We start from the raw sequence: 11,376 nt of genomic DNA, 5'->3' as shown, positions 1-11,376 counted from the left end.
GTTTGCACAATTCCTATTAAACAAATCTGGGAAGGTCAGGTGTGAGGCCTTTTAGGAAATACTATGAAATGACTCTATAGTCTGTTCAATAGACATATCTTTAATACTTACGTGTGCTACTTAGCAAGAAAATCAGAAAAACTGTAAAATTCTATCAAAGTTTCAGATAATCAGAGCAAAATTTAGTTTCTAACTACAGGGATTTAAAAACAATGTGCTGCACAATCCGGGTGAACAGAAATGATCAGATGTAAAACTCATTCCAAGAATTATAACTTTATTAGGACTCATTCTCTTTCACTTTGGTCACCACACGTATGGTAGATGCAGAATGTCAGTGTATCTGATATCAAACAGCCAAAATCTAGTTCACATCCATGTTCTGAAGGTTAAGTAAATATGGTTTTAGTTGGAGTCAGTCTCACCAGCTGCAGCTCAAAATGCATGATTTGGTTCCTTGGCATCAGCACACATGCAGTGATAGTTTACTGGGGGTGAGACTAATGAACGTCACAGAGAACGGGAGCTTTTCGTTGCATTTTTTTTTTTTTTTTTAAATGCTCCAGCCGTACAATCATCAGTGGTGCACAGATGCTACTTGAGAACCAAACCACACACCGTACCAAGAGATTCTCAGAGCTGCATAGACTGGAGACAATAAGGCTCGGGTTGTTTGAAAAGGAGAGATGAAAAAAGCAAATTAGAATTAAACCACTGCGTTAAGTATTCGGTCAAAAGTAAAAGGAAATGTAGCATGAAGAAAAAAAAACAACTCACAGAAACTATAAAAAGAATCAGGTTTCCCAATTAACATGAGCTGGGAAAAACCACTAAATACCCTTCTGACACAGGAGGCAACTTCTTTTAAAAAAAGAAGAAACACTAAAAACAAAGTTGGCTAAGTTTGTCTAATCAGTGTTTTGCAAAAAAAACAAAAGCCTCAAAAAGGGTTTTCCTAGTGTTCAAGACAGCACGAGCATTGCATTTACATTAATTTATAAAGTGAACATGCTGCACGAAGTATATAAAAAAGGAAACAGGCAATCCCACCATTTAAAACGAAAGAAAAAAAAACTTTGCCTAAACTCTGTAGGCTTGTATCCTGGGACAACTCCAGCATTTCAATACAGACATTGTACATTTGACTATAATTTTAATCTTGCATTCAGAACTGATACTGTATGTTACAATATGGGAGTAGGTGGACAAAAACACTTTAGATCAGCATAAAGTAACAAGTGAACAGTCCATCGGAACTATAAAGCTCTCACAGTATTGTCTGTAGATTTAAAAGTGTCTCCAAACCCTTGCGGGTTCAACAGACTGAACATTTCAATTCTCTCTACATCTTCTGACACGTATACGTCTCACTCATCTACACTTTCCCTCCATAAATGACAACCTTCATTTTCATTCTGAGCCATAAAAATCAAAGGTTTGACAATGACGCCATTGTGGAATTAAGTGTCAGCATAAAGGGCGGTGTTGGTTAAAATCCACCCCCCACCCCAGCCACCCCACATCCTGATAAACCACTGAGTCTACCAGAGACCAGGATCATAGCCTCAGTTTGACTTTGAGTACAAATCTGGTTTCCATGAAAATAATCCCCTTCAATGTGACGTAAACACAGTATATATATTCAGGGTTCTTCCTTTTTCCAAATTCCCCCCATATCATCCAGTATTTTTTTTTTTAACAAATCAAAGTGAAGTCAGACAGTTGCACTTTTAACACAGATTCAGCAATGAAGACTGTGATTGGCGATCCATTGGCAAAACGGTTACAGAGTCGGAGGTTTCAGCCCGTACTTCCTCGCCACTTCTGTCTGGGCGTAGGCGGCGTCACATAACGAGTATAAGTGGGCCATCTCCATCTCTGACTTCGCTAGGTTAATTGCTTTGTTGAACATCTCGATCGCCTTGTCAAGATTGCCCCTGTGAAAAGAAAACACTCCAGTTATACCAAGCACTTGAAAAATGTGTAGATTTGATCATTTTTACCACCACAGGATTTTTTTTCCCAGGGACTATGCGTTTCCATAGCAGTCATCAGAGTTTTAAGTTCTTGGAGGCATCATCTTACTCCCAAAAGAGTCCCATAATGGGACTCTTTTGAGAGTAAGATAACTAAACCGAGTGTGGAGCTGCAGCTTCACACTTGGCTGTGAACTGCTGCAGTGCGAGGTGGAGGCCACCACCTGCTAAAGCCAACAGAACCACATCATCTAAGAAAAGCAGAGATGAGATTCTGAGACCGCCCAAGCAGAAGCCTTCCTTCACTTGGCTACACCTAGAAATTCTGTCCATAAGATCATGAACAGAATCAGTGACAAAGGGCAGTCGTGGTAGAGTAACACCCACCAAGAATGAGTTCGACTTATTGTCGGCTAAGCATACCAAGCTCTTGCAACGGCTGTATAAAGATTGAATGGCTCCCAGCAACGGGCCAGACAGCCCACGACAGGCGCCAAACACCTTGTGACCACAGCTCAGTACAGCAGCTTCAGCATTGGAGGCGCTCCCGATACGCTGAACTGTTGTTTAGGTGAGTGCAGATGACAGTCAGCACCCGTTCCCTGACCCAAAGGTGCAGGGAAAAAAAAAACAAAAAAAAAAACCTCTTGTCAATCGGGAAAAGCCCCAATTTACAGGCAGCAAGTTGAGGGAATACTAAGATGCCCACCCACAGCCTCTCACCACCGGCAAGTCTAGATTGAGACAGACTGGTTACAAGATTACAATATTTCCTATTCCTCCTTTTTTTTTTTTTCTTTTTTTTGCCTGTCCCATTTGGTTCTTTTGCCATCAGAATTATTGTCTAAAGGCGAAGAAAGATGCCCAACGGATTTACCATCCCAGCCTTGCCGTAATGGTCTATTTGATTCACCTTTTATTGTTTATTTTATTTATTTTTTTTATTTTCACTTGCTAGATACGGGACAGACTTGAATGAGGAAAAGAAAAGGGAGAAAGGAAGAGGGGGAAAAAAAACAGCGGAGAAGAGGGACGGGGATAAAGGGCAAAAAAACCCCAAAAACCAACTAAATAAGCAGACAAAAAAAATACATCTATCAATCACCTGGATCACCTGTTGAGAAAGAAAAAAGAAAACAAGCAGATGAAAACGAGAGCAATACAATAAACAACATCACGATGATCTATGGGAATATAACAGTAAATACTAAATATTAAACATTATTGTGCAGCACGTAAGATCGACAGCGCACAGTGTGCTTTGAGGTAGGAGCCAAAAAGGGTGTAGTTTGTGTGTGTGAGCACCCGTGTGTACACCTGTGAGCATGAACGCGCTTGTTTTTAAAAGGTTCCTTCATGTAATGATCTGCTAGAGGGTGTGGGGGGGCCTTTTCCTCCTTTTCCTAACATTAACAAAGGCTCATCCAGACCCAGGAACCTGTCACACCTGAAGTAAGAATCAGATCCTTAAACCGCAAACATGATGTTTGTAACACTTCAACCAGCCTCTTCAAAATGGTACAAATATCTTCCTTTAGGGGCAACACAAAAGCATAAAGCGCAGCAGCTGACTGCTTTCTCTCATTTAGTGTTTTATAAAGAAGAAAAATGCACACTATGGGACTCCTTAAAACATCCTGACAGAAATACCAGCATGCTACCATTTTTATCTTTGTACAAGTGAAAACATTACAAAGCAGCAGAGAAATCATCCCTGGGAACAAACACTCACATACTGTGTGACTCACCTTTGAACTTCAATGGTTCCCATGGTTTCATAGGCAAAATCACATTTGTTGTCGATCTCAATTGCCTTACTGATGAGGTCGAGACCCAAGTCGAGATCCTGTTTCCACTGAAGCTGCAACAAACTGCAGACAGAGCAAACAACATGTCACATTTACACAAACAAATCAGAGATATTATATGGATCAATATAGCCACATAACAGGGGAGAAACCCTTACCCCTTGTGGACATATGTTGTAGCATTGTCTGGTTCCAGTTCAATACACTTGTCGTACATTTCATCGGCTTTTCCAAATTGCTGCTGATCAGTCAAAGCCTGAGAAGTACACAGGAGGACAGGTAAAAACGCGCTCGCCAGACATGAAAGCGACACTTTCCCCATCCCAACAGGATTACAATGCTTTCACAAAAATTACTAAAAATAAATCAGTGCACATATTAACCACATTTCCAAGCAAATCTGGGAAATGGTAAGGATTTATGGCTATTTTGAATACATATCATGAGGAGTTAGCCAAATCAAGATAAGCAGTTTTGTTACAATAAGGTATCACAGAAAAAGAGAAGACTGCAAATAAGTATTAAAACAGAACAGAAACACACGGTATTTCTATTTCATGTGTAACACTACAGTCTGTCACATTTTGTTTATATCCATCTCCAGCCGAGCATACCTGAGCGTAGAGAGCGTAGCCCTCTGCACATTTTGGAAACCTCCGGATAACATCTTCAAAGCCATCCATGGCTGTCTGTATTTGTGAAATATTACTTCCAGTATATGCTTGTCTGTACTGAAGGACAGAAGAGTCAAATGAAAAATGATAAATGGCACAAACAAAAATCACCATATGATCATATAATGAATAGAAATAATTAAACATTTAAGGCAAAATCAGGCAGTTACAGACAGCAGGAACTGGGACGCTCAGACCATTAAGAGGAAACTGAAAGTGATCAGTGAAAAGTGGGATATGCTTGAGGACCAGAGAGCAGGTTTTTCAGGCTTTATCTCAAACAGGACTTGTATCCAAACTTTCAAAGACTTCTGGCATATCTTCCAGGTCTCCTCATACCGTTAGCCATTCCTGCTATTTTGGAAAAGTTACCCTAAAATTCTCTCTTCTATTGTGACTTTATATCAGCGCTCCCCAACCTTTTGTGCCACGGACGGTTTAATGCCAGACAATATTTTCACGGACCGGCCTTTAAGCTGTCGCGGATAAATACAACAAAATAAGATGATACGATAATAATACTACAATAATAATAAACGTGACTTCACTGTAATTCTGTAACTTTATTAGCAGCATCCTCCTAAAACGCGTCAACAACACTGAGTAACATCCTCCTCTCTGCCCCTTAATGCACTCTGGTCGCTATGGTAATATGTAAATATTTCTTTCAAAATAAGACGCACAACTACAACACGAGATTAGACCCAGGGAAACCGGGTTAACGATAAAAGCCCTGAAAACCACAACTTTCACACCCGAGCCTCAACTCTCACGGTCCGGTACCAAACGACCAGGCCACGGACCGGTGGTTGGGGACCGCTGCTTTATAATATTATATACATACTACTGTTAAAGATAAAATATGTAGATTACTCAGACACACCGTCTAAAGGCTTAAGGAACCCTGCACTGTCTTGTTTTCCCTTTTATTTTGTCACCATCACTTTGGGACTGCAGGGTGACCTGTGGAGTTCTGCCTACACATGTGTGCAGGTTCTGAATCAGTGCTGATGTGGACTGATCTTTCCAACAATCTTACCTTCTGTGATTTTTGAATATTTTTAGATAGTTTCAGATAGTGGTTGAACCTGTGCATTGTTACATATGAAGAGCCGCACTGCTTTTAACTTTGCCTTTAGCTGGTTACTTACAAGGGCAAAGCACTTCTGTGCCTGCGCCAGAGCAGAGTCAGGCCTGAGCAGGATGCACTGATCAAAGTCTACCACTGCCTCATCCACCTGGTCCAGCAGGATCTTCAGCTGAGAGAGAATACATGCATAACTGGATGTTAGCAGGTGTTATCATACACCAAATCAAAAAGCAGGTTACTAGTTTACCCTCACTCGTACCTGGCCCCTGTGATGATACACATCAGGGTTCCGCGTGTCGATCTCTGCGGCCATGTTGAAATCCTGTGTAGAGAGCATTGGCTGCTGCTGCTGCATGTACATGCTTCCACGCTTGATCAGCGCATTGGCCCTCAGCTGTAAAGTTCAGATAAGAGTACAGAATGCTTTTTAAGACTCCTGTAAAGAAATGGTTTTTGGAGCTTACAAATTATGTGATCCTAAAAAACAGGCATGCTCCCAAAGTCACAACTTGGTAAGCCTATTCATCGTCTGGCTAAAACCTAGCTTGTCAGGCAAAATTCTGCAAGAAGTACAATAAAATTACCCGAGACCGTTATTTGACTTTTTAGTCTGTCCACATAAACAACCAAAATACCCCAAATAATAAATCGTCTGTACCTTCACGTTGGCGTCCTGCATGTTGATGACCCGATCCAAGTCGGGCTGAGCAGCAGTAGAGTTTCCAATCAGAAGGTAGAAGGTGGCGCGCAGCAGCAGCGCCTCAGCGGTGTATCTTCCTCCTGACTCGATCTCCTTGGTGCATTCGCTGATGATTTTGTCATAATTTTCCTCCTCCATGTACTGTTTTGCCTTCAGGTACCCAGAGCTAAGCATATAGAGAAAACTATTACCTACAGAAATGTCTCCTAATGAGCACACACCACCAGTTTTTAAATTAGCATACCATGACAACTTTAGTCTAATTAACTGACTGCTTTCGTTAGTCTAAATACGTGCGACAACATGCAGGTTAGATTTGAATTATTCTTCTCAAAAATGGTGCCATAAATAAACACAGGGCTACAGATTCTTTACATTGTTCTGTAACAACAGAAACCGTAGGTTATGAAAAATGTTTGGATTAAGAAGACATGCCAACCTCTCTGAGACCTCTGCTGCCTCGCCCTCCTTATCCTTGTCTTCGTCTTTCTTCTCCCCCTTCTGCAGAGGCTGGGAGATTATGTCATCAGTGAAGGAGCTAAAGTACGACTTGATGAACTGAGGCGAAGGCATCATTGGCTCACGGTTCTGCATTAAAATGTTTTTGGGAGAAAAAGAAAAAAAAAGTTCAATGTGAAGATAAAGGCAAAGAAAACTGAAAGTGTCTGAAAGTGAACAAACACCTTGTACTTCTCTTTGGCCTTCTCTTTCCCAAGCTGCTTTAGCACCTTGTCTGCTAGCAGCATGCTCTGTTGGTTCTGGAAGGCCTCGAGAATACACACCGCTGTGACATCTGGAGATCACAGGAGAAAAACGCAGCAGACTGTCAATGAGAGTTGCACCTCAAAAGTTAAACTTGGAACAAACGTTTTTATAAAAACATCTCACCCTCTAGACACTCCTTCCTGTTTTCTAGTCTCTCCAGAGCTTTAGCCCTCCTGAACAGAGCCTTCACATAGCGTGGATTCAGCTCAACAGCCTTACTGCAATCCTGTACCACCTCTGTCCACTTCATCTGAAATCAAAGGTTCAGTTTAGTTTTAATTTGAAACATCCCTGCTGTGTCTCAATGAGGTCACTTTAACCTCTCACTGAGACAAAATGAGATACTTTGTGTGGTAAATCCTCAAACATAAAAGAGGAAAGTTAAGACTCAAACACAATCTGGTCCAAAGAACACGAACCATTTGCTTCTGCAGGAGCCGACAGAAACCACAGTTTGTTTCATTCAGCATGCCATCAGGGTGTGAGAACAGCAGGACTGTTTTTAACATACACTAAAGCCATTTTAAGTCCAACCCAACCAGCTTAACCTAGTGAACATCTCTGGGGACAATATCTAACTGAGAACAGTAATAACACTTAAACTGAGGTAGCTGGAGCTCAGTGTACACATTATGCTTCTGGAAATGTGCCTTTAATTATTTTTAAACTCTACAACAACTTCTGCATAGTTTACAGGATGTTGTGCCAACCTGCTGTTCGTAGGCTGCAGCTCTGTTCTGGTAAAACGTTGACAAATCCGACTTCTGCTCTGTGGGGCACAGAGCAATGGCCTCTGTGTAGCACTGTATGGCGTTTTCATACTTTCCAGCTTTGAAGTACTTGTTGCCTTTGTTCTTAGATGCCTGGGCCCGATCCAAAGGACTCTAAATGAAAAAACAAAGAGAGAGAAAGACAATAATCATTGATTTGTCCAATAAACTGGAAACGTGACCAAGGAAACAAAAAAATTTATGACAACTACGCAACAACTGACCGACAGTCTGAGGTTTGCCGAACAAATTGGTGAGCTGCTGCAGTAATTATTGACACCAAGGGCACACTGAATGCCTGATTATGCACTGCATGCACAAATGCTTTTTCCCCACTCTACATAACACCAGCATACAACCAAAAACTTTAAGTACATGCAATTAATTTCACCCAAAACCTCAGTAGCATGCAGAGTCTTGGTAATTTCACCCTGGATGCTTCCTTTAGCTAGAATAAATACAGAACTCTTATCTACACTTTTACACTGTGTAGAGAGCAATTGGTGTGATCATTTTAGAGGCCTTTGGAAAGGCACAGGTGGTCCTGTGCCATGTCTTGAGCCACTCATAATTTCTTAATATTATACTGGGAAATATGTGGCAGCAAAGTATGTAAGGCAAAAACAGAGTTTGTACAAAAGTTAATATTTAGTATGACCACAAAAAGGACATCAGGGTTGATTATACACATAACCAGGAATGGCTTACAGGCATACTTAACAGAAATATGTGCATTTTTTGGTTATTTATGTCTATTTCATAATCAAAAATGAATTTCTTGCTCAAGTAAATAAATCCTACTTTACAAAAAAAGAGTTTAACATGTGTTTTATTAAGGTCCTGGTGATTTTCCTGAACTAAGAACAGAAACTTCTGTATCTACCTAATAAAACGTTGGTCTTTCATCCATTTCAGTTAGAATTGTCCTACCCATGTGTGTCACACCGTTTTAAGATAATGTAAAAACTTTAGTAAGATGTACATGTAACAGAAAGTAAACCGAAAATGTTTAACATCTATTTAAAACGCACTGGCTTTACCTGTTTTGCCTGCTGCATCACATTAAAGTTCATTACACTGTTTAACAAATACAGCCCATCACTGAGGACATTATGCATGACAGTGGAGAGTAAATGAGGTGACAGTCACCTTTGGCTGCTACACGGTCTCTACCTAAAACAGACTCGAACCATCCCCGCCCAACGTCACTTTCTGGGAAAGCAGCCTTAGCCAGCTAAACATTACAGTTACAAAACTCAAACCTCATTTCGGGTAATTATTATTATCATGCGGTTGATGTCTATTTTACCGCTCAGCATCGGGAATTTTCGCGTCAGATATGGACGTTTTTCAAGTCTTTTGACGCAAACATTTGCAGCCAGGCATGCTGACCTAGCTACTGTTAGCTTGAGTGCTAGCTCTCGAGCGATTAGCATAAGCTAATCTGGCTCCAGTGGACCGGCTGCTGCCGGCCTTGCACTGCGGAGGTAGAGCTGCTGCTTAGAGGCGGTAACGTCCGATGTCCTTGACTGTATTTTTATGGCAATGACACGGTTAGTCAGAAGAGTGTACCCACTGCACGGACACCCTTCATGCTAATGTGGTAAGAGTGAAATGAGGGCGGCAAAAGCGTCACCATGTTCTCCTGCTCTCGGCCGGATCGAGATTCGCCGTCCTGGCCCTGCACGGGGCTGGCGCTGCCTTCAGGTGTTTTCCGCTCCCCGGTCCCCTTCTTTTCCTTCGTCCTGCTGCGGTTCCATAGGTAGACCGCCCCGACTCCGAGTACTATGGGAGCCCCCACTAACAGGGCCAGCTGCCACCGGGGTAGTCCAGTCCCAGACTGCGGCTCGACTGGCTTCGAAGCAGCCATGATGTACAAGTGAGCAATAGTTAACCAGCCAGCAGCACCACCTCCTGCATACAGCGTGACCGAGCTCGGCTTCTTCTTCCCGTGCTCCGCGAGGTCACAGACACCAAAGAATCATGGGATACTAAGAGAAGGGGAACCCAGGGGGCTGAGTGTAGTTGCAGTCTTATAGTGACGATTTGTAGTCCAAACATCTCCAGACCACCAGCTACCGCCTTTCCAGTGCAGTTTGTAGGCTAGAACAGAGAGGTTTGTTATGAACCACTGACCACATGGACCAAGCACTTTGTTGACTGATATTACAGCGACGCCTGCTATATTATTAAGACTTCATAAACAATCAACAGTGATGGCTACGCTACACTTTAGCTATCAGCGAGGGAGCTAATGTAAATAGCAGCAGTGTTACTTCCCAGTGATTACAGTCTGGGAGCATTTTTTTAAAAAGTGTGTCACGTCTGGAAGAGAAAACACGCACGTCTCTCAGTTCGGGGCCCGTCTGATACCCTGTCTGGGCCTTTTGGACCCCTCACTGATGAGGTATTTTTCCTCATTGAGAAGACATGTAGAGTTGTGGGCTGTGGATTAATGTGTTGTCTAGAGATCCGGTCTCCCGTTGTTATTATCTCATTGCTGAGATGTCCAGAAGCAGTCAGCTTGGATGTTTTGTGAGAGGAAGCCAGTGTTAGAGGATGTATCACAGCAGGCAGCAGTACCCTGCTGACTGTTTTAAATGTTTTGAAATCTGATTGATATTTAATAGAGGTTTTGTGCCCTTCTGATGTGTACTGTGGTGTGGTGAAGTAGGGCTGCTCGATTATGGCAAAAATGATAATCACGATTATTTTCACTGAAATTGAGATCTCGATTATTTGACGATATTTATTTAACAATAACAATGTGTTGAATAATGACTTTAAAGATTGTCAAAAAAGAATATAAAATAGTGTGCAAATACTGATAACAGTGCAAATGTTTGCAATATAAAAAATAAATGAAAAATATAAACATCTATGTTTAGTGAACTTTGCTTGTGTTGCTCTGTGGTGCAGCTACTACACTGTAGCAAAGTTTACACACTGTGTCTACTTGATCCACGTCTGACTCGAACCCATAATGTTTCCACACCACTGAAGTTTTTTTACCTCTCTTTTCAACCAACGGCAGTCACTCTCCTCTCCAAATAACTTCTGCCTAGCTTTCTGAGCTTCCCTCGGGTCCTCTTAATCAGCGGTCCCCAACCCCCGGGCCTCGGACCGGTACCGGTCCGTGAGGCGTTTGGTACCGGGCCGCGAGAGTTGAGGCTCAGGTGTGAAATGTATAGTTTTCAGGGTTTTTATCGGTTTTCAGCGTTATTTTGTTATCGTTTTTATCGTTTACTCGGTTTTCCTGGGTCTTTTCATGTGTGTTATGAATAAATCTTTTTTTCGGTACTAGTTTTATTTTGTTGTATTTATCCGAGACACCTTAAAGGCCGGTCCATGTAAATATTGTCGGGCATAAACCGGTCCGTGGCGCAAAAAAGGTTGGAGACCGCTGCTCTTAATTGTTGTGACACGTGTTCGAAATGCAGAGAGGTGCGCTCGATTTGCCACACGGAGCAGCGCGAGAGGAATGCACGAGGGAGGGGCTAATAATCGGCTCAGTCATTTTTAATGATCGTTGAAAGCCCAGATCGTAATCGTGATTAAAATTCGATTAATTGAGAAGCCCTATGGTGAAGTGT

At 42.0% G+C, this 11,376-nt stretch overlaps 2 protein-coding genes across 3 annotated transcripts in view; one reads left to right on the top strand and one right to left on the bottom strand.

Annotated features, from left to right (window-relative positions):
• Positions 1-260: 260 nt before the first annotated feature.
• On the bottom strand, positions 261-9,752 carry tomm70 (translocase of outer mitochondrial membrane 70). Its single transcript, XM_084952574.1, has 12 exons — positions 9,420-9,752; positions 7,724-7,897; positions 7,137-7,263; positions 6,932-7,041; positions 6,688-6,836; positions 6,207-6,414; positions 5,808-5,942; positions 5,610-5,717; positions 4,399-4,515; positions 3,943-4,040; positions 3,725-3,847; positions 261-1,937 (listed from the first exon to the last, which is right to left on the bottom strand). Exons 1-12 carry the CDS (start codon positions 9,651-9,653, stop codon positions 1,784-1,786), a joined length of 1,737 nt encoding a protein of 578 aa, XP_084808700.1. The 5' UTR covers positions 9,654-9,752; the 3' UTR covers positions 261-1,783.
• Positions 9,753-9,840: 88 nt separating this feature from the next.
• The window catches only part of mcoln2 (mucolipin TRP cation channel 2), a 39,502-nt gene continuing 37,966 nt past the window's right edge, over positions 9,841-11,376 (top strand). The window contains exon 1 of one of the 2 annotated variants that reach the window (XM_084952566.1): positions 9,841-10,190. The gene's annotated coding sequence lies outside the window, so the exon portion shown is untranslated. The remainder of the gene's footprint in view (positions 10,191-11,376) is intronic. The other variant, XM_084952568.1, reaches the window with a different exon arrangement.

This window comes from Perissodus microlepis, chromosome 15, assembly GCF_051167445.1.
Source record: "Perissodus microlepis isolate ML-2025 ecotype Zambia chromosome 15, ASM5116744v1, whole genome shotgun sequence".
Taxonomy (NCBI): Eukaryota; Metazoa; Chordata; class Actinopteri; order Cichliformes; family Cichlidae; genus Perissodus; species Perissodus microlepis.
Note: the sequence above shows the minus strand (reverse complement) of the source record. Positions and strands in the feature narration are given on the sequence as shown.